We start from the raw sequence: 27,974 nt of genomic DNA, 5'->3' as shown, positions 1-27,974 counted from the left end.
AATCTCTTGTCTTTCTTCTTGTTTTTAAATGTCTAGATAAACCTAACAAGCGGCACATTACATATGTCACGACCAAATAGCAGCGACTGGTTAACTAAAAAAAGTACCCGCCTACTGTCGAGTGAATGAATCCTAATGCTGCGAGGTCAGACGGTTTCTACGAAGTGAAACTGTCTGATGAATCAGGCTACTAACTATCCTGACTTATTATGCAACTCGCTTAACGCTGTAGTTTAGGCCAAATGTTCTGAAATGCGTGGGATTAGTTTGGCAGTTTATTTTTCAGTCTTCTCTAAAATATTAATGCTCCAGGACATGGTCAAAATGTGAAAAGAATTCAACAAGTGGACCACATTTTGCAAATTGAAACATAAAAAAACAACAACTCCAGATCAGATGAGTACCGCCCTCACCTTTGTGCCAGGTCTCCCCGTACTCCCCTCCTCCCCTGATGTTGGCCACGGCGAGCACTCCCCCCAGGTGTCGCACGAAGATGAGTCGGGACACGCTGTAGCTGGGCGTGATGGAGATGTTGAAGCCCCCGTATCCGTAGAGGAAACCCGGGTGAGAGCCGTCCAGAGCGATGCCCTTTTTATGCACGATGAACATGGGGATCTGTGTGCCATCTTTAGACGGGTAGAACACCTGGGAGACAACGATAAGCCTTTTTATAATACTGTATTTTTCGGACAATAAATTGCACTTTTTCTCATGGTTTGGGTGTTTCCTGCGACTTATATATTAAAGTTTTCAGACTGACAGCCGCGAGAGGCTCTAGTCTTGTGTGTCAGTATCTGCTACTACTAGTCGGTGAGAGAGTGTCTACTTCTGCTCCTGTCACGTGCGGCCTGCCCCAAGGGTCCATCTTAGCGCCTCTTTTATTTTCTTTATACATGCTCCCCCTGGGTTCAATCCTAGAAAAACATCAGACTAAGTACCACCTTTATGCTGACGACACCCAGCTCTATCTTCCTGTTTCCCCAAAAAACGTCTCATCCTTTGTTACCCTCCATACCTGCCTTGCGGAAATAAAAAACTGGATGTCCTCTAACTTTCTTCAGCTAAACGAAAATAAGACTGAAGTTATCCTATTTGGACCTAACACTGACACCCTCACATCTGACCTTGGACCTCTTGCCACAAATTTGCACGGTTCAGCAAAGAACCTTGGTGTTTTTACGGACTCTCTTTTAAACTTTGACAAACAGATCGCAAATGTTGTTAAAACTAGCTTTTTTCAACTCAGACAAATTGCCAAATTAAAACCAATCCTATCATTCAATAACTTTGAAACAATCATTCACGCCTTTGTAACAAATAGACTGGACTATTGTAATGCACTATATTCAGGCCTCCCACAATCCTCCATCAACAGGTCACAGTTAATTCAAAATGCTGCTGCCAGACGCTCACCGGTTCCAAAAAGAGAGACCATACATACACCATACCATATACCATACACCCATCCTAGCCCAACTCCACTGTTACCTGTTAAATACAGAATTGATTTTAAAATTTTATTATTTGTTTTTAAATCACTTAACTCACTTGCGCCACAATACATCACTGATCTTTTAACCCCCACACAGCCTCTCGGTCTCTCAGGTCAAACTCGCTCAACCTCCTGTCCATCCCACCGTCCCGCCTCAAAACCAGGGGAGGCCGAGCCTTCTCTGTTGTTGCCCCCAAGCTTTGGAATTCCCTCCCTCTTCCCCTGAGATCTTGCTCCTCCCTATCTCACTTTAAAACCCTCCTAAAAACACATTTTTTCAAGATGGCATTTAACAGCCCATGAGCTCTATTTTAAACTATTATTTTTATGCATCAAGTAACTCGTCTATGTAATATTTTATATTTGTGTTAGTGTTTTCATTATGTTGTGTTTCATGCTGTAAAGCACTTTGGTGCAACTTGTTATGGTTGTTTTTAAATGTGCTATATAAATAAAATGACTTGACTTGACTACTATTACCCCCGTACCACTGTCACTTCACTCTCTACTGCGCATGTCTCCTGTAGAAAGAGCCTCTGTCTCGCTGCAAGTAGTGAAATATGCAGCCGAAAACGGTAATCGAGCAGCAGAAAGAAAGTTCGGAGTGAGCGAGAAACTTGTGAGGGACTGGCGGAAAGCGGGGACGGAGAACACAGCTTCACGGCAACCAGGCGAGTGCGGCATGAAACTTTCTTGGAAGTCGCTGGATGGATGGACAAAGCCTGGACTTCAGTGACACCGAAACCATCCTGTCGGGATTCAGAAAGGCCGGAATAATTCTAATAATTCTTGGAACTGATGCTGAGTCTGACAACAGCGACACAGAAGAGGAAGCGCCGCTCTGTTTACCTCATGGATCTATGGTTTATCTCTGGGGGGTTGCGCACAAGTGACACCGAGGATGAAGAATTGAATGGATTTAGTGATTTGGAGTGAGATCGATGTTCTGTTGTTTATGCTATAATTATCTGAATAACTGTTAATATGTTACGTTCAGTTCCTGGTCTCTGATTTTATAAAATACATTTTGCCATTTTTTTCTTCTTCTACATTACACATTTTTTGGCTGGTGCAACTTATACTCCGGAGAAACTTATAGTCCGAAAAATACGGTGCTCATAATAAAGTGATGAAAAATCGTGTGGGAGGTGGTCTCGCCTGTGTGGTCTGGTAGTCTGCGGGGTTGAAGCCTTTGACGGTGACTTCTCTGAACACGTGCGGCTGCAGAGGCTCCTGCGTCAGGTCACAGTGGTAAATGATGGCTGCGAAAAAAACAGAAATGCAAATATTTGGTTTAAAATCTCAACAACAAATCGACTACAACTCATTTCAGACGGAGGGCGCGGGCTTATGTACATTTTGATGAGCCACTTTTGCCGTTTTTATTATATTCATATTAATCTTATGGTTTAAAGTCATTTTAACGACTCTGGGGTTGAATAATGGAGCTTTATGAAACTATTGTTGTGAATAAATATTTTTACTTTTGTTTATTTATACGGACACAGATGATGTTGAACTTTTTCAATGGTTAATGGTCACATTTATATTCAGCTTTTTTCCCTCAGAGCTCAAGGAACAAGGAACAACAAATTCACAGACGCACACTCATACACCAGTATATGCAGACAGTGGGGGTGAAATAAGTTGAGTGTCTTGCCCAAGGACACAACAACAGCATTCATCTGTCAATGATGTTTATGTCGAGAGTCGGATTCAAACCTCCAAACATTCTGCCAGTGGACAAACGCGCCAACTGAGCTACTGTCGGTCCCCAGTTTTTGTTTTACGTGGATTAGGGATGGGGATTCGATAAAATTTGCTTAATCGATTGTTGAGAGAATTAATGATAGATTTTCAATTAATCATTAATGTTTTTATATTAAAAGTATCGTTATTATTACCATTACTAATCTGTATAAATAAACTCAACTTTACAGTTTACTTTTTCAGCCTGTTTGACATTATAATGTGTTTAATGCAGCTTTGACACATTTGTTTACATTTTATAGCAATGAAGCTCAAAACCGCAGCACTTATTTGCAAAAACTATAAGCAAAAAAAAACAGCTCTTTCCTTGTGCGCTGATGCGGTTCAGCTTCTGTCGCACTAAAGGACACGACTCAGTGGAATATGAGTGTTTTTTCTGTGACAGAGGGATGTTGATGTTGATGATGATGATGATGATGATGAGGAGGAGTCTGTTCTGTGTCTGTGTCGTGTTGGAGATGGTCCATGTTTTCAGAGATCATATTGCGTCTACATGCGCCATGACAAAACCGGGACACTTTAAAAAAAAAACACTCATACCCGGGACACTGATGTGCTGTAAACACACTCACTGAGTGGAATTGTGTTTCCAAGGAGCCAGAGCCCAAACGTGGAACTGTGAGGCACAACTCCAGTGTTTGTGTCAGACGCTGCCTTGTCTCCTCGCACAGCAACATACACTCAGTTTGTTGATTAAAAATGAACGTAACTGATGAAATTCTTGATCAATTATCAATTAGTGGACTAATCATGCCCATCCCTGGATACATAAAATTACAAAGATACAATCTGACAGTTCCACAGCAAACTCCCCCTGAGAGTTCAAACCTGTCTCAGCTCAGTTTAAACTATGGACATTCAAGAATGTAGTAATGTCACGGTTTTGTGCGTCACTCCACACTTCTGTAGTCACATCTGCCCTCATCTGACTTTCATGAAAAGTAAGGCATGAGAGTCCATGACTTGCATAATGGCACTTCAGTTTGTAGTGCAGTGTAGTGAACTGCCAACCTTCAGGACACGAGTCTTGGAAGACTGAACCAACTGTTTGTTTTTTTTGTAACTGTTATAGCTAAGGATGGGCATGATTAGTCAATTAATCGATAATTGATCATTAAGAATTTCATCGATTACGTTCATTTTAATCGACAAACCGAATGTATGTTGCTGTGTGTAGTGTGACCAAACAGGTGTGTACATGTAGCTCTGCATCAGAAGGAGCGAGCAAACACACACACAGACTCAGTCAGTCTGCAACGTATCGAAGCACAAATGTGTATTTAACGATGACTTGTACAAGAAATTCCACACTTTCCGTTGCGTTCGGGACAAGTGTGAGTCCATGTGCACAGTGTATAAAGCAGCACATATGTTTCTGTGTCCAGTGGGAAAATGTTTTTCCAGGTGAGAGTCGCTCAATGTGGATGACGAGTCCCCGCCCCCCTCCCCCCGTACGATGTCCTGGTTTTGACAAACGCAAATCTGGTCACACTGACCTGTATTCACCTGAGTCATGTCTTTTAATCCAACAGAAATTGACCGTATCAGCGACACAAGAGCTGTAGTTTTATCTTCGCTTAGTTTATGCAAATTAGATGCGGTTTTAAGATTCGTTTCTGTGAGAGTTGGACAAAACTGAATTAAACACATTATAATCTAAAAAGGGCTGATGTGGCTCTAGAGTCGTTACGGTTTATATGTTGTAAAGTTTAAGTTATTTATGCAAATTAGTAGTGCAGATAGTAATAATAATGATGATCATTTTAATATAAAAACGTGAATGATTAATTGATAATCGATCGTTAATTCTTCCGACAATCGATTAAGAAAATGTAATCGAATGCCCATCCCTAGTTATAGCAAAAGAAAATTCCACTCTGTCAACTGGACAAAAGTTTTGTAGTTTTAATTGTTAAAATGTTTTAGTGCCATCTAGACGTCAACAAATTAACTATTATTCTGAAAACAAATGGTGTTGTACTTCGACTGTTTCCATTACCGTCACTTGGCGTCACACTGTACCTGGGGAGAGGAAGGAGGTGAAGTAGTAGAAGATCTCCGTGTCCCTCTTGCGCCCGGTGAAGCCCACGATGGAGCCCACGTCCAGGGGGAAGGTGCGGAGCTCGTCCCCTGTGCTCAGCTGGTACATCTTCAGCACGTTCTTCACGTCGTGGAGGAAGCAGACGAACAGCAGGCTGGAGTGTGTGCACGTCGCAAACACTGAGCACAACACACAACACACAACAGTCAACTTCACTTTCCAGGTGCCAACTTTTGTTTGAAGTGAATTTTACATTTTTCCTACTAAAGAAAAACAGGAGGAAGTGTGTGAAATGATGTTACACATATTTTGATCACCATGTTGCCTTTGATTGTTTTGAAAACGCTGAAATCACCAAAAACAACGTATTAACATGCTTTATAAGTTTTACTTTTGCTTCTGATACTCTGAGTCCCCTCCCTTTGCTCCCTGTGTTAGCTCCCCCTTCAGAGCGCTATCACAACACAATCAATGTGCGTCCCACTAATGAAACTCCTGTATCACCTCAGGTTTGTGAAGTTGTTGTGTACAGTTTTGTGTCATGTTTTTAACCCTTCCAGACCAACATGTTTTACATAACTGAGCATAAAACTTTCCAACCATAAAAGATAGAAGGTTTTTAGATTTTTTTTTTCAGTTACATTTTCAGTTTTTCAAGCATATTTCTGGCATTATCCTACGTCACATAAACGCTGCATGATGACGTAGGAAAACTGAGTGTCCAATACGTATTTTGCTTTCCGCTAAACTCATGTGCTTCATCCATTTTGATTGGCCCAAACTTTGCCAAAGAGTGTAGTGAGTCAAAATGGTCGACTGCTCTGAGCGTCTGTGTTCATAACAAAGGAAACTCATGGGACCATTGCACTTTTTTTGTTTTGTTTTTGATGGTAAATATAATATATCTTTTGTATTTCTGGTCCCGTCGCTTTTATTACAGCCATATGACACAACTACAGCGTGCAGATTGTGAAATAACAGGCTGTACTGACAAAAACGGAGGTACAACACTTCATTAGGTGGTAAAAGTGGGAGTTTGAATCCAGGCGAGGACAAATGGACTATAAAATTGCCTTTCCGTCTGGAAGGGTTAATGAAGGAACAACACTAACATGGAAGACAGCAAAAAAATAACTAAATAATTTAAACATATCAGATTTTGCATAATGTCGTCTTTTTAATCCAACTCATTCCTGCACATCACCGGTGTTGACATCACATGCATGAATCATGAGGCTCGTAAACAGCTCCAGAACAGCTTCTTCAAACGGCAAAGTGGAGTTGAATGGACCACAGCGCCAAAGCACCATCAATTCCAGCCACGTTTATGGCTCTCTCCGGGTTTGTGATCAATAAAGTACTTTATAATAAGATGTAGACACTGTGCTGTAATCTGATTTTCTTACAAAGTCTATTTTTTTTTAACAATATACTCTACTGGGGAAAATAAATAAAGTTGACTTGTGCTGAAATGTAAAATTACACAAAAGTAGGACACCACATTAAAGGTTGTATGGAGAATTTTTTTTTGTTTCAAGTTGTCAGTGATAGATTATAGAGGTGCAGTAGCCTTGTAATTATGATGACCAAAAAAAAGAGAATAAAAACTCATCAACTCTGGACGTGGTGGGGCTAAACATTTGCCAATAGATAACGACACTGCCTCGTTATCTGTGAGCTGACAGGCTGTCAATCAATCTCCCTACGTTTCTAGCGTAACTGACTTGCCTGCGCTGCCGTTACGTGGTTTACGTACGACTGTCACGCAGTCCACAGACGCAAGACACACAGACGCTGTTTACTCCACCAACGCAACAGTTCTTTTTTTTACCTATATCTTCCTCGCAGTTCGCACAAAGTTTGTTGCAATGGCGACAAGAATCCAGGAGCAGTTCGCCGCAAAAGAAAGTCCGTTTTTGAGGTCGCTGAAAGAAGAAGACAAGGGGAAAAGCAGCGAAGCCAAACTAAGGTGATTCTTGGAGATTCATTCCAGCGATGGCGCGACTGAAGCAGACGAAGGGTCTAAAGACTGACGCATTGGTCCACAAATTACTCCTGGACAGGAAACTTCTGCTTATTATGAAAACGTACTTTATTTCCAAGAGCTAAACAAACGTTTTTCAGGACACGAAAGTGATATCCTATGTCTGAAAACGTAATTTTCAAGGCAAAGAAAGAGTCCGCTTGCTGCTGCGTGTTGTAGCTAGTTCATTCGCACTGAATCTCCGCGCAACCTTCTCTGCACCCCTTTCCTGCTCCTCTCCCCGCTGCCCGTTCCGCTCTTCTCCCTGCTCCTCACTTCTCTGGGCACGGAATCTCCGCGCACCGCTCCCCTGTCCTCTCCCCTCTCCTCTCTCCTCTCCTCTCTCCCTGCTCCTCACTTCTCGTCCGCGAACGAAATCTCCGCGCACCCGCTCCCCCCGCTCCTCACTTCTCCATCTTGCCTAACCAACACTGTAGTTAGTTGTTTACAAGTCATGTGCAGCACCGGCTGTAAACAAACCTGTTTCTGGCATAAAGAGGAGGAGGGAGGAGGTGTTTCTACGTAGGAGCTGTAGGGGAGGGGGGGTGGTTTCACGCATGCGCAACATTTGAAAAAGGACAAACAGTCGCTGGATTTCTCGTTCCTTGGAAAATCCTCTATACAACCTTTAACCCTCTCAAGGTGGATCAAGTCTTAAAGAAACTGTATGTATCCTGCACTCTTCCTGTTTGGAATTGTTCTCTTTCACTGCTGTGTTTTGTTTTCTCGATCACAGTTTTTTGTTTTTTTGTCATGTTTTACGATCACAACTGAACCTGTGTCCCCAGAGCTTTAACTTGCAGATAGAGACACGTCCAAGTTTGTCTCATTCTCAGTTTATGTTCAGGCCTCATGTGAAGCTCAGAAACTCCAGAATTTCCTCCCTGAGCTGCAGAGGCTGCACTAGCGCTGACTCATGACTGGTGCAGGTGCCGGGGTTTAGGGAGTGACTTCCGTGACTGCGATGCCGGATTTTTGCACCGCATACGGACTGAACCAGGACTGATTCAGGACTAAAACAGGACTAAACCAGGGCTAAACCATTTTCAGTCCTGGTGTAAGTCCTGGTCTCAGTCCTGGTCTCAGTCCCAGTCTCAATCACGGTCTCGGTCCTGTTCTCAGTGTCACAGTCTCAATGACAGTCTAGTCCTGGTCTGGTCCCGGTCTAAGTCATGGTCTAAGTCCTGGTCTCAGTCTCGGTCTGCTCCCAGTCTAAGTCCTGGTCTCAGTCCCGGTCTGGTCTCGGTTTAAGTCCCGGTCTGGTCTCGGTTTAAGTCCCGGTCTCAATCACGGTCTGGTCTTGGTCTGATCATGGTCTAAGTTCTGGTCTGGTCCCGGTCTGGTCACAGTCTCTGTCCTGGTCTGGTCCTGGTCTGGTCCCGGTCTAAGTCCAAGTCCCGGTCTAAATCCCGGTCTCAATCACGGTCTGGTCCTGGTCTGGTCATGGTCTAAGTTCTGGTCTGGTCCCAGTCTAAGTCCTGGTCTCAGTACTTGTCTAAGTCTCGGTCTAAGTCCCGGTCTAATTCCTGGTCTAGGTCGCGGTCTAGGTCCCGGTCTAGGTCCCGGTCTAAGTCCCGGTCTAAGTCCCGGTCTCAATCACGGTCTGGTCCTGATCTGGTCATGGTCTAAGTTCTGGTCTGGTCCCAGTCTAAGTCCTGGTCTCAGTACTTGTCTAAGTCTCGGTCTAAGTCCCGGTCTCAATCACGCTCTTAGTCCCGGTCTCAACCATGGTCTGGTCCTGGACTGGTCCTGGACCTGGTTCAGTCCTGGTTCAGTCCGTTGTTTCCATTATTCATTTAAACACAAAATCGAAAACTTAAAAAACGAATCGTTATCCGTTTTTCAGTTTTGGTTTTGGAGACAAATAATGAAGAAAATAGTTGTTTTTTTCATTTTCTTATTTTTGCTTTTATATTGTAAAACGAATGAACGTCCGACACATGTTGGGTTTATCGTCTCTCACCGATCACGTCCTTGTCGTGTTGTGGGAGGAGCTCTCTCCAGCTGCTGGGCTCTGGGCTGGAGAAGTCGATGTTGATGAGCCGGTACCTCGGGGCCTCCAGGTTGGTTTTAAACGTGAACACTGTGCCCTCGTTTGTCACATACTCGTACTCTGCGTCAAAGTTATCGATCAGCTTCACCCACGGCAACAGGCCTGCACACGGGACCACAGAGACACGGGAGTCAGTAAGAATCAAAAACAGAAGAAAAGTACAATGTATATGTCAAAAAATACATATGCTGTAACTGAATGCACATGGAAAAACTAATCTAAAATCAACTAACACCATCTTTGTTGTGATGACTCATTTCGTTTATGAGAACAGACTTTGTTTCAGATCAATATTGTGATTTAAAACGTCTGAAATATAATAATGATCCACGGGTGTCATAGATTATAACTGTATAACTAGACAAAAGCATAATGCAGGCTTGTCAAGTCACGTCAATTTCAGAATATCTGAAGCCAAGTAAAGCTGGGCCTGACTAAAATATGACAATATCAAAACTAGAAACAAAAGCGACATGGTTCTAAAGACTTGAAAAGATCGGCTTTGTCAGTAGACACATCGCACTGGGGAAACAAACATGGCGATTTGAAGCTCATTTTGTTGGAAAATCCTTCCCAGTATGAATTGTGCAATGACCGGTACTTTGAAATTCGTGATACATGTATAGTCCAGATTGGCAGCCTCACTTTTATCAATCGACTGAATGAATAATGCAAACGTCGTGGAAGCAGCAGCAGCAGCAGCTCTGACCTGTGATTCCCTGAGGCTGGCTCTGTAGGTCACAGTACCACAATCTGTTGACCGGATCACAACCTTCCCTGATGGACAGCAGCACGTAACGCCCGTCATCTGACACCTGCGGCGGACGAGGGGAGAGACAACACCATTTCACTGCACTATTTACACATTTACACAAGGTTTGACTTCGAATTATTTTGCGTAAATCAACTTTTATAGGCCAACCGTGTTCAAACAGACTGAAAACCGTCATGTTCACAGACGCAGTAGAGTAAAGAGGAGCAGTACCTCGGCTCCGCTCATCCACTTGGGCTGCTCGGGGAACTGTGCACACAGAACATCATCGGCCTGAGCGCTCCCCAGCACGTGGTAGTAGAGCTTCTGGTGCAGGTTTGTCGACGTCTCTGTGCCTAAAGAGAGAAAATTAAACCACCATTACAACTGTCACAAGAAAATACTCTGTCAACTTATGTTTCAGTACACTATAGGGTCGATAAATATCTTTCTTATATCCTTTTATTGCATAAGGAGGGACTATTTTTACACTACGGATCTTCTTACTTTGGCGCAGGCTTTCTTTTGTCTTTTGTTTGGGGAGTAAATTATTTAGACATTTATCAACTAAATAACCTTTTTAATCATTTAAAATGCATTTTCTGTAATTTTTTTGTTCAAAATAGGCTTCAGGCTTAAGTCACAAACTACGAAGGCTAGAGGTGTGCAAAAACATCAGAATATCAATATGTCTTATCTTTTAACCTATTGACGCCAGATGCTGCGCAGTGCAGCGCTGAGTCTCCTGTCAGTGTCCGGATTGTCTGCCGATCAGCGTAACTGGTAAAGGCGGAGCCACACCTGGAAGCATGGGGGGCGTGTCCTCCTCTCGCTTCCATTCACTCCCACAGAGAGACGCAAAACGGCCGGAGCTGTACTGTCACGTTAAACCTTCTTTATCGTGGCGTATTATTTCCCCATTGAAAAATAATCCAAATGTTTCCCGCACATGTTCCCATCAAGACCTGGTTTGAAGTAACAAATGTTGCGCTTTACTGCAGCGCATGAACGCGCTCAAACACTTGATCTGTTCGCTGTTCCAGACGCTCCTATAACAGGTGCCATATCGCTATGTCGTGTAACAAATAAACATGGTCAAACACAAAAATGTTGTCCGTGACAATGACAGTAAAGACACGGACAACAGTTGAAAAGAGCAGAGTTTTCCTCATCTCCCGTAATAAAAACTATCCTCATGAGTGCACTGACCGTCGCTCTTGCCCTCCTGGTCGGGGTACGAGTTGTAGAAGAGGCCCTTCCCGTCGTGGGTCCAGGACATGCAGCTGAACTTGACCCTCTCCAGACGGTCCTCCAGAGGCACGGCCCCCTCCACCCGCAGGAAGCGGATCTCCACCCAGTCCGAGCCGCTGGCACTGGTGCCGTAGGCCAGGTACTCCCCGTCCTCTGAGAACGCGTAACCTGCAGCAGCACAGAGACAACGTGAGGATTAAACAGTCTGCTTATTCTTTTAGTTTTTATATAAAAGCTAAGGCAAGGATACATTTGGAATCATCTCTTCACTATAGTTTAACATGTCTGTACTTGATTTATATTTCTTTTGGTTAAGATGAACAGCCTTTGCATCAAGCATTTCATTACTGACAGGGACATCCTCCAATCAGATGCAATGTTCATTAAGAATCATAGTGCCTGATTCAATCCCAGACAGTCAGATCTCACCGTGAATTTTTAACAGAAAGAAAAAAAGCAAAGTGGAAATAGATGAGAACCATAGAGAAAAAGCACAACAACTTTCCCAGACTCATATCTCTATTTTTTTTTTTTTATACAAAGGGATATAAGTGTGGTCTCCATGCTCTAAGTCACATCCATTGACTGTATAAAAACGTGGATTAAAGGTTGTATGGAGGATTTTTTTGTTTGTTTCAAATTGTCAATGAAAGTTTAAAATACCATTACAGAGACGCAGCAGCTTTGTAATTATCAGGACCAAAAAAAAAAGAAAGAAAATCTATCAACTGTGGACGTGTTGAGGCCAGATAAACATCAGCCAATAGAAAACGAGGCTGCCTCATTTTCTATTGGCTGTCAGGTTGTCAGTCAATCTCCCTATGTTTCTAAGGTAACTATGCAGCAGTTCTTAGAGGCTTTTTCTAATTGTGGCTCTCGCAGTTCGCATAAAGTTTGTTGCAATGTCGGATGAGAATCCACGACCAGTTCGCCGCAGGAGAAAGTCGGTTTTTGAGGTCGCTGAAAGAAGAAGAGAAGGAGAAAAGGAGCGAAGACAAACTGAGGTGATTCTTGGAGATTCCTTTCAGTGATTGCGCGACTGAAGCAGACAAAGGGTCTAAAAACTGAGGTGTCGGTCTCTAAATTATTTCTAGAGGGAGCTGTGGAGGAGGAAGGTGGTGTCAAGGACTGTCGCTGGATTTCTCTTTCCTTAAAAAAATCCTCTATACAACCTTTAAGCGAGTGTGACGTCACCCACAGCGTTCGGTGCCACTCAAATGAAGCTCGCAATGCTGACGGTTACAGGAACGAATCTGAAGCCAGTCTCGAAAAGAATAGGAAGAATAGTGAGGAAAATTCATGTAAAGCGGGTAAATATGAACATTTTAAGACCAAAATGATGAGGCTCAATGCAACCGTTACTGAGACAAGGACGACAATATTCCAAAGCATTGTATTTTTTGGACTATAAGTCGCACTTTTTTTCGTGGTTTGGGTGTTTCCTGCAACTTATATATTAAAATTTTCATACTGACAACTGCGAGAAACTCTAGGCTTGTATACTCTTGTACCACTGCCACTTCGCTCTCTACTGCGCATGTCGGCTGTAGAAAAAAAGAGAAAGAGCCACTGTCCTGTCTGGTATCATGTCAGTCGATCGCACCAATACTTCTGCACCACTGAAACTTTAAAATTTAAACAAAGACAACTGAAACCATCCTGTCGGGATTCAGAAAGCCCGGAATAAATCTAACTGGAACTGATGCTGAGTCTGACGACAGCGACACAGAAGAGGAAGATCGAGGCCGAGTTGTTCAGAAGTGACACCGAGGATGAAGAATTGAATGGATTTAGTGATTTGGAGTGAGATGGAGAGTTTGTTAAACTTTTTCTGTTCTGTTGTTTATGTTATAGTTTATCTGAAGAACTGTTCATATGTGACATTAAGGCTACGTTCAGACTGCAGGGCTTAACGCTCAATTCCGATGTTTTTGTGAAATCCGATGTTTTTGCGAGGTCGTTCACATTTCCAATTAAATGTGACTTGTATGTGACTCCAGTGTGAACATTAAACGGTCCAAAAGTGTCCCGCATGTGACACTGGAGACACGACGACGTCAACCGCAGCGAGCGTCTCTGTGTTTACGGAAGTTGTCCAAACATGGACGCAGCATCGAGCACCTGGAGATTTTAAAGTTCCTCTCGTACCGGAGCCTGAACATGAACAACTTACTTGTTTTAAGGAGGAGATTGAGAAGGAGAAGGACGAGGTTTTTGGTCGTGGTGTTTTGTGGGACAGCGGCAGCGACGTCCGTTGAAAGGAACGTGTGGATGTGGAGACGGAGCCAAGAGTGGTGAGTGGTGATGTGCTTCACTTCAGTGACACGGAGTTCGTTAACAATGTTCTCCGACTTCAGTGCAGAATAGTGACGTTTGTGTCTTGTTGATAACGTGTAGGTGGATGAATGCACTTTGACCGTTCACACTGAAGTCACATGTCAAAAGATCAGATATGTATCGGTTTCAGGAGCACATATCCAAGTGTCCTGGGTCACATTTGAAAAAATCGGATCTGTGTCGTTCAGACTGTCATTAAAAGATCAGATACAAGTCACATAGAGGCCAAAAAATCGTATTTGGGTCACTTCAGGCTGCAGTCTGAACGCAGCCTAACAGTCTGTTGTTCTCTCTTCTATCCCCCAAAAAGTGTGACTTATATATATATATTTTTTCTTCTTCATTACACATTTTAGGGCTGGTGCGACTTATACTCCGGAGTAACTTATAGTCCGAAAAATACGGTAAATGGAAGCCAGGGTCAGTAGGAGCTGGAAGAGTCTCCATGCGAACTTTCTATTTGGAACGCGGTGGCTTCTGCATCAGCCATTTTCATTTATATATATACAGTCTACGGTCACGGCTCAAGTCAGAACCAAACATATCCGTGTCAAATTATTGTAGTATTGAAGAAGTGTACATTCTGGATGCCAGTTAAGTAATATCAAAGTGAAAAAAAGGACTACGTGGCCAAGGATACCAGCTGATAATAAAGTATGTTCCTGAGTCATGGTTCATACAGACTTATATAGTTTGTGTATAATTTCAGAATGAGTGCTGTGTACCTCGTAGCGCTACCGTGCCGTCGTCAGAGAAAGTGTTGGGGTCCAGGAACACGGTGGGCTCCGCCTCCAGACTCTCCTGGACGTACATGACGCTCTGGTTCTGCAGCCCCGTGTTGTAGAAGTGAAAGTATCTGCCATGAAAAATACATGTCACAATCTCCAAAGTTCTATGCAAATAAATCTACTGATAATATTGATAGGAGCAGAGAATGCGGAGGAGAGGGGTCAGAGAGATTAGAGGAGAATAAAATAACAAAACGAGTATCAGAGTCAGTGAGTGTCTGCACGGAGGAGAACATGAAAAGATAACTTGTGGGAGGATCGTGAGAGGAATCTTGAACGATTTATTTTAGTGTTTAATTATTCCATCTTAGGCCGGGCGTACACTGTGCGATGTTTGACCCTTTTTGAGCCGATTTTCGCTCGTGCGACTGTTTTGGGGATCGGGCCGAGCTTCTTGTAGTTTTACATAAAGAAAACCGAAATGATCAGAGCTCAGTATCGCAAGAAAATCAAACTTGTGAGTCGCCTCTGATATTGATGAGCCAGAGAGAATGCGCGAACACAGAGTCAGATTGTGTCTCGCACATCTGTGTTTTCTAATTCCGTGTGTCTTCTTGACTTCCGGAACAACAACTTTGACAACTCCGGTCGTTATGTGATACGTGAGCAGCAAGTCACATCCGAGCATCGGTTCGTTCAGTTGAGAACGATTCGTTTATTTTAGTCGTACAGTTTAAGCTGGGCTTATTCGCACAGTGTACACCCGGCTTAGGGTCCAGTACCATTTTTACTTTTTGCTTTTACACGTTTACATTTACAACTTTCAGACTGCAAAGAACTGTTTACTGTTATTTTTGGGGTGTGAGAAAATATTGAAATATCGATATATCGTATCGTTTGATGTGATGATACAGTATCCATATCGTGGGCTGCTGTACCGATATATCGCCAAGAGTATTTTTTGCTTAATTATTTTGTTACAGCGCTACAGTTTTGTAGCCAGGCTGGCGCCACCTCGTGCCTCTGCTTAATTTAATTTCTCTCCAGCGAGTCCAGATCAGGAATCGGAACACACTAGACCAGTGATTCTTCACCATAGGACCAGGGGCCAAAGTAGGGCCGGGACCACCTCCTCGGGGGCCACACAATCAGTACAATATAATGCATTTAATATGAGATCGGGCCCCAAGTAACTTTGTTGTGGAAAACTCGGGCCCCAAGATTGAAAAGGTTAAGGGCCCCTGCACTAAATGGTTCGCAAAAACCCCGGAAGTGTGAGTTTGGGCACCAGCCAATCAGCGAAGAGCCAAACATTCTGTGTTGGCAACGATTCCCAAGATCGAGGATTTAAAGCCGGAACAAAGAGAATGTTTGGTGAATTTCTTCAAGGGGAAAGTTGTTATTGTCCTTCTTCCTACGGGATTTTGGAAAAGCTTAATATACCAGTTAGACCTATTAGTGGCACATTACATACGACACGACCAAATAGCAGCGATTGGTTAAATGAGAAAAAGTACCCGCCTACTGTTTTTTTGTTGTTTGTTTAGAGGAAGGAAATCCGTTTAAGTGACAAATTTTTCACTATTTTCAGGATTAAAATGTTTGTGTTTCATATGAACTAGGGATGGGCATGATTAGTCCATTAATCGATAATTGATCATTAAGAATTTCATCGATTACGTTCATTTTAATCGACAAACCGAATGTAGGTTGCTGTGTGTGTCGTGACCAAACAGGTGTGTACATGTGTCTCTGCATCAGAAGGAGCGAGACACAAACAGTGGGTCAGTCTGTAACGAACCGAAGCACAAATGTGGATTTAACGATGATTTGTACAAGAAATTCCACACTTTCCGTTGCGTTGGGACAAGTGTGAGTCCATGTGCACAGTGTATAAAGCAGCACATATGTTTCTGTGTCCAGTGGGAAAAAGTTTTACCAGGTGAGAGTCGCTCAATGTGGATGACGAGGCCCCGCCCCCCTCCCCCCGTACGCTGTCCTGGTTTTGACAAACACAAATCTGGTCACACTAACCTGTATTCACCTGAGTCATGTCTTTTAATCCTACAGAAGTTGAACCACATCAGCGACACAAGAGCTGGAGTTTTATCTTCGCTTTGTTTATGCAAATTAGCGATGCGGTTTTAAATTTTGTTTCTGTGAGATTTGAACAAAACTGAATTAAACACATTATAATGTCAAACGGGCTGATGTGGCTCTAGAGTCGTTACGGTTTATATGTCGTAAAGTTGAATTTATTTATGCAGATTAGTGCAGATAGTAATAATAATGATGATCATTTTAATATACAAACGTCAATGATTAATCGATAATCGATCATTAATTAAGAAAATTTCATCAAATGCCCGTCCCCAATATGAACTCTACACAAGAAGTGGTTTAGCAAAGATTTTTCGTGTCAAAGACATGATTTAGCCTTTATTTTTTACTAAACCCTAACAAATCGATTTGAAATATATCGTATCGAATCAAAAACGCACTGTATCGAGATATGCATTGTATCTAAAACTTCTTAATGATACCCAGCCCTAACTGTTATAGCACCGACACCAATGCACATCCCAGTACGTCATCTTTCTTTGTCAGAAATCGATGAAAACCTCTCACCTGCTCCCCCTCTTGAACGGGCAGCTGTACTTGGGGTAATCGTAGAGCTCCGTCATTCGCTCTTTGAACAGCTCTCTGACCTCACACTGCTCCAGGAAGGGCAACGTCAGCTGGTTCTGCGCCGTGACAAAGGCCTGGGACGGGGAAAAGCAGACAGGATTATGAAAAAAAAAAACTCCTCACAAATTAAATCGGCAGGTTTTAATTTCGACCGGCTCTGGTACCGGCTCGCCCTCGAGGTCTTCGGCACGGGTGTTCTGATGGTAAAATGGGAATCACCGAAAGATAACTAATGTTTTCTAAATAAGTAAGATCGAAACTGTACCTGAATTATACTTTTTAATCATAAAATGTCAAATGAATCGGCACAGTTCACTAAATAGAAGTACTGAACTTATAGAAAGACTACAATGTCCTGTCCAATTAGGGTTTGGGACGAGAGTTTCGATATACAGATACTGACTCAGCAACAAAACAAGTATTGATACTGTTATATTAATATCAATACTATTTATTTGTTTATTTATTTCACTCATATTAGTATAAAAAGACATCGCAGTGTCACAACATCAAACGTACAAGAAATGAAAACAATCAGAAAGCGTCGTCTTATGTTCTCTGCCCCGTTTTCCCTTTTCCAAACAAACATCAACACCGATAGTTACTTTAAAACATTTCAAATCAGAACATTTCAGTTCAGGCGCAATTATTAATCAATTGCAAACAGAAATCTTCACTATTATCTACGGTGTTGGGGAGTAACAGATTGATTACATAACTCCAGTACATGTAGAGTACAAATTATGAGTAACTGTATTCAGTTACAGTTACTGTTTCAGTGAGTGGTAATTGGATTACAGTTACTTTGTTGAAATAAATGGATTACATGGAGGTATTTTCCTGTTTTCACATTTTGGGCTGTATCCAATTATTTTTTCTTTTTTTTTTAACCAAGTCTAAACCAGGAATAATTCAGGATTGAACCAGGACTGAACCCGGGACTAAAACCAGGTCTAAACTAGATCTAAACCAGGTCTAAACTAGCTCTAAACCAGATCTAAACTAGATCTAAACCAGGTCTAAACTAGATCTAAACCAGGACTAAAACTAGGTCTAAATTAGATCTAAACCAGGTCTAAACTAGATCTAAACCAGGACTAAAACTAGGTCTAAACTAGATCTAAACCAGGTCTAAACTAGATCTAAACCAGGACTAAAACTAGGTCTAAATTAGATCTAAACCAGGTCTAAACTAGATCTAAACCAGGTCTAAACTAGATTTAAAACCAGGTCTAAACTAGATCTAAACCAGGTCTAAACTAGATCTAAACCAGGACTAAAACTAGGTCTAAACTAGATCTAAACCAGGTCTAAACTAGATCTAAACCAGGTCTAAACTAGATTTAAAACCAGGTCTAAAACTAGGTCTAAACTAGATCTAAACCAGGTCTAAACTAGATCTAAACCAGGACTAAAACTAGGTCTAAACTAGATCTAAACCAGGTCTAAATTACATCTAAACCAGAACTAAAACAGGATTTAACAGGACTAAATCCTGCTGTGTGGACGTGTTTCCTCATCTTCTATCAATAATATTTTTAATTTGGTTCAGTAAATTCTGGGCTTTTTATTTTCTTTTAGCAAACAAAACACCTTATGTAAAGATTTCCTCGTCTTTGTTTCTCTACAGCAAATCAAATAATCCAAAGTATTCAGATTACATTACTCACTTTAATTTAATGGATTACGTTACAAACTACATTTTGGGGTGTGTAATCTGTAATCTGTAGGGGATTACATTTTAAAAGTCACCTTCCCAACACTGCTTATCTACAACAGGGGTGTCAAACATACGGCCCCCAAGACCATTAATCTGGTCCACGGATGATTTTCTACAAAAATATTTTAATTATATTTTCTATTAAAATCTTGTTAATTTTCTGTGGTGTTTATCACAGCAGCGTCTCCAGTGTCTCTGTACGTGGCCCCTCCCACCAGAGCAGCACAAATGAAGACTTGTCTCTTTCCAAACGCTCTTAAAGGACGATCGTTTTGACTGTTGACCGTGACACCACCAAAATCAATCAATCAATCAAACTTTATTTGTATAGCACTTTTCATACATTTGAAATGTAGCACAAAGTGATTCACATGCAGCAGAAAAAATTTAATACATTAATGAACCCCCCCATATATACAACAATTTAAACATAAAAACTAAAAACTAAGAAACATAAAGCTCTTAAAAGTTATAGTAAAAATGAAAATGTATAGCTAAAATCAGATGGAGACTAAGTAAAATAGTAATGATAATTTCAATTTAAAACAACTATAATAATACCAATAATAATGATAATTTAAGTTAAAACAGGTAAAAGTTTCAGTTAAAAGCTAAATTAAAAAGAGAAGTTTTAAGTTTACTTTTAAAAATATAAACACTCGCAGCAAACCACAGATCCTCAGGTCGACTGTTCCACAAACGGGGGCCGTAAAAGCTAAAAGACGAGTTTTAGTTTGGACTCTTGGGACAGTTAAAAGACGACGACCTGAGGACCTGAGAGTCCGAGAGGCTCATATGATAAAAGCAGATCAGATAAATAAATAGGACTAAGACCATTACGAGCTTTATAAACCAATAAAAGAACTTTAAAATCTGTCCTGAAGCTCACTATACCAAAAATAGTTTCGCCAATCCCTATCGCCAGTTCATGTGCTTCATGTTGCACGTCCAGTTCGGCTGCAATGATTAACTGACTAATCATGATTAGTCGATAAATAAATAATAATTGTGGTAAATCTACGGCAATCTTCATCTAGACCACAGGTGTCAAACATAAGGCCCGGGGGCCAGATCCGGCCCTCCAAGACCTTTAATCTGGCCCTTGACTGATTTTCTACTAAAATATTTTAATTTATATTTTCTATTAAAATATTGGTAATTTTCTGTGTTGTTTATCACAGCAGCGTCTCCAGCGTCTCTATACGTGGCCCCTCCCACCAGAGCAGCACAAATGAAGACTTGTCTCTTTCCAAACGCTCTTAAAGGACGATCGTTTTGACTGTTGACCGTGACACCCTCATCAGAAAAATGTCCAACATGAGAAAAGTGGAGCCGAGTGCAGGATTTTACAAGAAAAATTGACTTATTCCTGTTTACATACAAGTTAATGTTAAAACTTTGTGTTGAAATTGAATTTTTCTTAAAGTTTCAGGTTGTTCATAATATTATAATATTATAATATTATAATAAGAAAGAGTTAATCAATTAAAAAAGATTTCTGTAATAGATTTGTGTTTCTCTGCACAAATATTTGAACTTATTGTTATTTTTGGGGTTTATATGACATGAGTTTTCTGATCCGGCCCCTTTGGGATCAAAGTAGGTTGGATACGGCCCCCGAACCAAAATGAGTTTGACACCCCTGATCTAGACCATATAGACTTTAAAACATCTTAAAACAAAATGTCAAAACAGAATAATCAACTCATCAACATCAATAACACTCTTAATTTGTAAATATTTTTTCTGTAAATAAACCTACAGCCATATTTCAACTTTTATTTGTTTGATAATGCATTTAAAAAGTCTCAATGCACAATAGAAATAATCTTTTGACTTTTGACTCATCTCTGACTACGGAAATAACAGTTCCAACACTAAAGTTAAGCAGGTTCGCAGTCAAATAAATAATAAACAACGACACAACATGCAGGTTTGAGATGGAGGATAGATGCATTTGGAAATTACCACAAAATATTAACTACAGCTTTCAATTCCTATAAACCAACATTTTAATTTCTTCTCTGTACATTCTTAGTTACTGGTAATAAAACTCACTTGTGTTTTTTCACTGTCAGGATCCTCCAGCCAGCTGTAGGGATCTGGTACTTTGTGTCCATGGTAGTTGTCAACCTAAAACACAAAGAGTAATCAAAATATATGCGGGAAAACACCAGCTATACTTGACATCTTGACCCACTGATTTCACACTAATCACATATTTTGACAATCTTGAATACGTCCCTATTTACCCAGGACAGTCCCAGGTTTGACTCATGTGTCCCCTGTCCCAGTGGACTTATCCAAAACCAGTGATTTGTCCCAGTTTTATACAAGAAATGTCCCAGGTGACCCTATTTTTGACCAATCTGATCCCTACCAACAGTAAAGAGAGGCATAAATTGTCACTTGTTGAGATAAAATACAGAAAAGCTGCGTAAAAATGACCAAAACACAAAGAAAATGTGACTACAGTGACTCATACCAACCCCGGTGTGTTTTTGTTTTTGAAAATCTGGTCACCCCAGGCAAAATGTAGAGTGACCAGATTATCAAAATTCAAAACTGGGACACACCGGGGCTGAAATAACTGTTAAATTTCTGTAAATTCTCTGTATTTGGCTAAAGAAATGACCATTTATGCTGCTCTTTACTGTTGGCTGGGATCAGATTAGTCAAAAATTGAGATAATCCTATTTTAGTCCTGGTTTGGATCTGATGTAGTCCTGGTTTACTCTCAGTTTAGTCCTGGTTTAGACCTAGTTTGGACACCTGGGAAATGTCTTGTTTAAAACTTGGACAAATCACTGGTTTTGTATAAATCTGTTGGGACAGGGGACACCGCTCAAAACTGGGACTGTCCCGGGTAAATCAGGACGTCTGGTCACCGTAGCACTTGACCCATTCATGACTTAATCATGACTAACATGTGAGTCAGTATAGCCACAGTTTCTTTGTGTATTGGTAATGCCTCTCTTTACTGGAGGTGTGCAAAAATATTGAGATATCGATGTATCGTTTTGTTTACTTTAAGGAGCTAATCACAACACTAAATGAAATATGTCGTGATAATATTGTACACAGAGATTTGGATAATGGTACATCCCTAATCGTGAGCCTCCCCAACATATCATGAGCTTTTCTACGATATCTGTGATCCTAAAAGTCTTTGTTAAACCACTTCTTGTGCAAAGTTCATATGAAACTCAAACATTTTAATCATCAAAACGGTGAAAATGTCAAATGTGTCGCATAAATGAGTTTCCTTCCTCTGAACAAGCAACTTAACTGTAGCTCTGTAACAAAATGATTTAGTAAAATATACCAAAAAATACTCTTGACGATATATCGATACTGTATCATCACATTAAAGGATGCGATATTTCGATATTTCTGCACACCTCTTAATCAGATATATCGAAATATCAATATACTGTATCGGTTAATGTGACGACGCAGTATCAATATCGTGGGCTGCTGTATCGATATATCGACGGTTCAATAAGAAATAAAGGTTAAATGATGTCTGTGACACTAAAAGTCTTTGTTAAACCACTTCTTGTGCAAAGTTCATATAAAACACAAACATTTTAATCCTCAAAACAGTGAAAATGTCAAATGTGTCGCATAAATGAGTTTCCTTCCTCTGAACAAACAACTAAACTGTAGCGCTGTAACAAAATAATTTAGTAAAATACACCAAAAAATACTCTTGACGATATATCGACACTGTATCATCACATTAAAGGATGCGATATAGCGATATTTCTGCACACCTCTTAATCAGATATATCGAAATATCAATATATAAATAAAGGCTAAATCATGTCTGTGACACTAAAAGTCTTTGTTAAACCACTTCTTGTGCAAAGTTCATATAAAACACAAACATTTTAATCCTCAAAACAGTGAAAATGTCAAATGTGTCGCATAAATGAGTTTCCTTCCTCTGAACAAGGAAAAAAACTGTAGCTCTGTAACAAAATAATTCAGTAAAATACACCAAAAAATACTCTTGACGATATATCGACACTGTATCATCACATTAAGCGATACGATATGGCGATATAACGATATTTCGATATTTTTGCACACCTCCTTAATGGGATTGGTCAAAAATAGTGGCATTTCATGGACAAATTAGAGGTTTTGGATAAATCTGCAGGGACAGGGGACACGGGACTGAAAACTGGGACTGTCCCGGGGTAAATCAAGACGTGTGGTCACTTTAGGCAAATGTCAACAAAAGCGTCTGACAGCGCTAACGTGCAGCTAACTAGCCGGGTAACAAAGCAGCCCGCGGGAATGAATGAAGCGCCGTGACGAAGCAGCGGCCGACGCGCCAGCCCCGCGCCACTCACCACGGCCTCGTCGCGGAAAGCCAGCGGGTACTGGAAGGACATGTTGGCGGAGAGCGTTCGGGACAGACGGGCGCGCAGGAAGCGGGACGGAGGTGCGGAGACGAGCCTGTGGAGCCTGTGGAACCCGAGAAACATCGACGCCGGGCGCAGGACGATCGGGAGCGGATGCGAGGAGACGACGAGCGCGCGCAAGACAACAACAAGAGCGGTGTCCTGTCGATGTGTGTTTACCGCCCTCTAGTGTCGGGGCGAGACGAGTCCCCGTGTACCCGGGACAGGCCCAGTTAAGAGTCCTGTGTCCCCAGTGTTGGGAAGGTGACTTTTAAAACATATTCCCCTACAGATTACAGATTACATACACCAAAATGTAGTTTGTAACGTAATCCATTAAATTACTTAAAGTGAGTAACGTAATCTGAATACTTTGGATTACTTGGTTTGTTGTAGAGAAAACAAAGACGAGGATATTTGTAACATAAGATGTTTTATCTGCTAAAAGAAAATAAAAAGCCCAGACTTTACTGAACCAAATAAAAAATATTATTGATAGAAGAAGAGGAGACACGGTTCACGCTGCATGATTTAGTCCTGTTAAATCCTGGTTTAGTCCTGGTTTAGATCTAGTTTAAGCCTGGTTTTAGTCCTGTTTTAGTCCTGGTTTAGTCCTAGTTTAGACCTGGTTTTAGTCCGGGTTTCATCCTGGTTTAGACCTGGTTTAGTCCTGGTTTAGATCTGGTTTAGTCCTGGTTTAGATCTAGTTTAGACCTGGTTTAGATCTAGTTTAGACCTGGTTTAGATCTAGTTTAGTCCTGGTTTAGATCTAGTTTAGTCCTGGTTTAGATCTAGTTTAGACCTGGTTTTAGTCCTGGTTTAGATCTAGTTTAGACGTGGTTTTAGTCCTGGTTTAGATCTAGTTTAGACCTGGTTTAGATCTAGTTTAGACCTGGTTTAATCCTGGTTTAGATCTAGTTTAGACCTGGTTTTAGTCCTGGTTTAGATCTAGTTTAGACGTGGTTTTAGTCCTGGTTTAGATCTAGTTTAGACCTGGTTTAGATCTAGTTTAGACCAGGTTTAGATCTGGTTTTAGACCTGGTTTGGGCCTGGTTTAGACCTGGATTTAGTCCTGGTTTAGTCCCGGTTTATTCCCGGTTTAATCCTGATTTATTCCTGGTTTAGACCTGGTTTAGTCCTGGTTTAGTCCTAGTTTAGACCTGGTTTAGTCCTGGATTTAGTCCTGGTTTAGTCCTGGTTTAGACCAGGTTTAGACCTAGTTTAGACCTGGTTCTAGACCTGGTTTAGACCAGGGTTAGACCTGGTTTGGACCTGGTTTTAGACCTGGTTTAGTGTCCGGCAATGAGTGGAATTACCAAACAAAACAAAACAGCCCAAAATGTGAAAACAGGAAAATACCTCCATGTAATCCATTTATTTCAACAAAGTAACTGTAATCCGATTACCAATCATTGAAACAGTAACTGTAACTGAATACAGTTACTCATAATTTGTACTCTGATTACATAACTCCAGTACATGTAATCTGTTACTCCCCAACACTGCGTGTCCCCTGTCCCAACAGATTTATACAAAAACAGCAATTTGTCCCAGTTTTATAGAAGAAATGTCCCAGGTGTCCCTGTTTTTCACCAATCTGATAAACACCAACAGTAAAGAGAGAATATATTGTCACTTGTTTAGTTAAAATGCAGAACTGTGCTTGAAAATGATCATTAGGGCAAAAAAAATGCACCAAAAGAAGTCCCTCGACTCATAATGAGTTTCCTTCGCAGGGTATCTGGGCGCTCCCTTAGAGACAGGGTGAGGAGCTCAGTCACACGGGAGGAACCCAGAGTAGAGAGGAGCCAGTTGAGACTCGGGCGTCTGTTCCGGATGCCTCCTGGGCGCCTCCCTCTGGAGGTGTTCCGGGCATGTCCCACCGAGAGGAGGTCCCGGGGAAGACCCAGGACACACTGGAGGGACTATGTCTCTGGGCTGAGCTGGGACACCTCGAGGTTCCCCCGGAGGAGCTGGAGGAAGTGTCTGGGGTGGAGGAAGTCTGAGAGTCCCTGCTCAGACTGCTGCCCCCGTGACCCGGCCCCGGATAAGTGGAAGAAAATGGATGGATGGATGGAAGTCCCTCTGATTATATACCAGCCCACAAGTGAGTCGAGAAGGGACAGTTTTATTTATATGAACCGTCTCAACCATAGACTGTGTGAACAAATGGACATATGCTGCCTTCATGTGGTGTGGGAAAGATGATCCTTTCCACTTGTGAGGTAGAAATTACAGTGTGTTTTTTTCAAGTGCTTTTGTTGTCGTAGTGAAGTGAAACATGGGGGATCCTGACCTGTTGACCTGTTAAATCATTTTTTTAAATACCTTGTTACTTATTTTATTTATTTTAATAATAAGTGTAAATGGCAATGTTATTAAAATTATGTATGTCACACATGGATCTAACTAACAGCAGCAGAGAACGTTTAACAGAATGCAGTGGTTAGGGTTTAGGGTTTAGGATGAGGTAGTGTTTAACATTCACAACACTTTCGTTGCTCTCAGCCATGTTGAAAGGTCAAAGTTTATCTCATCTCCTCATGGAAGAGATTCCTGCTGCCTGGAGCCTCACAGAGAAAAAGGAAAAGTAGAGTGCAATTTTTTATGCAGGATCTTGAATATAATGATTGTAACTGTGTCCACGCTGTCATAGGCAGGTGATGTGCACTGATGTCGCAGTAATGCAGAGTGTCCACTAGAGGGCCCCCCAGTACCACCGCTCTCTGCCTTATGCACGTGTACGACAGAGCTCAGACCACTGTGGTACTCTGCTGTGATACTCTACTGTGATACTCTACTGTAGTACTCTGCTGTAGTACTGTGCTGTAAGACTCTGCTGTAGTACTGTGCTGTGGTACTTTGCTGTGGCACTCTGTTGTAGTACTCTGCTATAAGACTCTGCTGTAGTACTGTGCTGTGGTACTCTACTGTAGTACTCTGCTGTAAGACTCTGCTGTAGTACTCTGCTGTAGTACTCTGCTGTGGTACTCTCTGCTGTAAGACTCTGCTGTAGTACTGTGCTGTGGTACTGTGCTGTGGTACTCTGCTGTAGTACTCTGCTTCACTACTCTGCTGTGGTACTCTGCTGAGGTACTCTGCTGTAGTACTCTGCTTCACTACTCTGCTGTAGTACTGTGCTGTGGTACTCTGCTGTAGTACTGTGCTGTGGTACTCTGCTGTAGTACTCTGCTTCACTACTCTACTGTAGTACTCTGCTGTGGTACTCTGCTGTAGTACTCTGCTTCACTACTCTGCTGTAGTACTGTGCTGTGGTACTCTGCTGTGGTACTCTGCTGTAGTACTCTGCTTCACTACTCTGCTGTGGTACTCTGCTGTAGTACTCTGTTGTAGTACTCTGCTGTAGTACTCTACTGTAGTATTCTGCGGTAGGACTCTACTGTAGTACTCTGTTGTAGTACTCTGCTGTGGTACTCTGCTGTAGTACTGTAGTACTCTGTTCTGTTGTAGTACTCTGCTGTGGTACTCTGCTGTAGTACTGTAGTACTCTGTTCTGTTGTAGTACTCTGTTGTAGTACTCTGTTCTGTTGTGGTACTCTGCTGTAGTACTGTAGTACTCTGTTCTGTTGTAGTACTCTGCTGTGGTACTCTGCTGTAGTACTGTAGTACTCTGTTCTGTTGTAGTACTCTGTTCTGTTGTAGTACTCTGCTGTAGTACTCTGTTCTGTTGTAGTACTCTGTTGTAGTACTCTGTTCTGTTGTAGTACTCTGCTGTAGTACTGTAGTACTCTGTTCTGTTGTAGTACTCAGACAAACTGCTGTCGCCTGTGAAGTAATAAAACACATTAAAGACTCTGTACCTCATGTACCTTGTGCTTTCTGATTTCATGAGTGTTTTTCACATTTTCACAGCTCAGGGCCCAGACCAGAGTTCTGATAGAGAAATATACATATGTATATATATATATATATATATATATATATATATATATATATATATATATATATATATATATATATATATATATATATACATTTACAGATATTCAAACGCAGATGTGACCTTTTTATATGCAGATGATAAATGTAAAGATGCTTGTATGTGGGTGTAGGTTTTGAAAATGTACTTACAGGCTTTTTTCAACTCCACATTCAACTCCACAGTCGTTTAGTTTTTTGTGTTTGAGATGCTTTCGGACACTGGTAACAGAACCTGACACACAAGTGTAGTGAGCACAAGGACGCGGCGTCTGCTGCACTGGAGCTCGACAGCGAAGAGACGATCTGCAGAGACCTGAGCTTTAACCTGCAGATGGACACACAAGGACTAAAAACTAAACTTTCATGGACCGGCGGCGTAGGAGGCGTGGGGCTCGCGGCGCACGGGAGGAAACGTGGTCACACAGCATGGTTTAGTCCTGGTTAAATCCTGGTTTAGATCTGGTTTAGTCCTGGTTAAATCCTGGTTTAGATCTGGTTTAGTCCTGGTTAAATCCTGGTTTAGATCTGGTTTAGTCCTGGTTAAATCCTGGTTTAGATCTGGTTTAGTCCTGGTTAAATCCTGGTTTAGTCCTGGTTTTAATCCTGTTTTAGACCTGTTTTAGTCTTGGTTTAGACCTGGTTTTAGTCCTAATTTTAATCCTGATTTTAGCCCTGGTTTAGTCCTGTTTTAGACTTGGTTTAGTCCTCGTTTTAGTCCTGATTTTAGCCCTAGATTAGTCTTGTTTTAGACTTGGTTTAGACCTGG

At 41.5% G+C, this 27,974-nt stretch overlaps 1 protein-coding gene across 7 annotated transcripts in view; it reads right to left on the bottom strand.

Moving 5' to 3' along the window:
- The window catches only part of prep (prolyl endopeptidase), a 32,246-nt gene extending 8,874 nt beyond the window's left edge, over positions 1-23,372 (bottom strand). For all 7 annotated transcript variants that reach the window (XM_055149103.1, XM_055149104.1, XM_055149102.1 and 4 more), the window contains exons 1-11: positions 23,216-23,372; positions 20,913-20,987; positions 17,075-17,208; positions 14,444-14,574; positions 11,340-11,549; positions 10,365-10,486; positions 10,089-10,194; positions 9,290-9,481; positions 5,285-5,482; positions 2,651-2,754; positions 414-645 (exon numbers count right to left, since the gene is read on the bottom strand). In XM_055149103.1, coding sequence (XP_055005078.1) covers positions 414-645; positions 2,651-2,754; positions 5,285-5,482; positions 9,290-9,481; positions 10,089-10,194; positions 10,365-10,486; positions 11,340-11,549; positions 14,444-14,574; positions 17,075-17,208; positions 20,913-20,987; positions 23,216-23,350 — 1,639 coding nt within the window. In that variant the 5' untranslated portion in view covers positions 23,351-23,372. The remainder of the gene's footprint in view (positions 1-413; positions 646-2,650; positions 2,755-5,284; positions 5,483-9,289; positions 9,482-10,088; positions 10,195-10,364; positions 10,487-11,339; positions 11,550-14,443; positions 14,575-17,074; positions 17,209-20,912; positions 20,988-23,215) is intronic.
- Between the last annotated feature and the right edge of the window lie 4,602 nt (positions 23,373-27,974).

Source organism: Boleophthalmus pectinirostris, unplaced genomic scaffold (genome assembly GCF_026225935.1).
Source record: "Boleophthalmus pectinirostris isolate CB_2022bp ecotype Guang Dong unplaced genomic scaffold, ASM2622593v1 HiC_scaffold_13, whole genome shotgun sequence".
NCBI lineage: Eukaryota > Metazoa > Chordata > Actinopteri > Gobiiformes > Gobiidae > Boleophthalmus > Boleophthalmus pectinirostris.
This window is presented reverse-complemented; position numbering and strand designations above follow the sequence as displayed.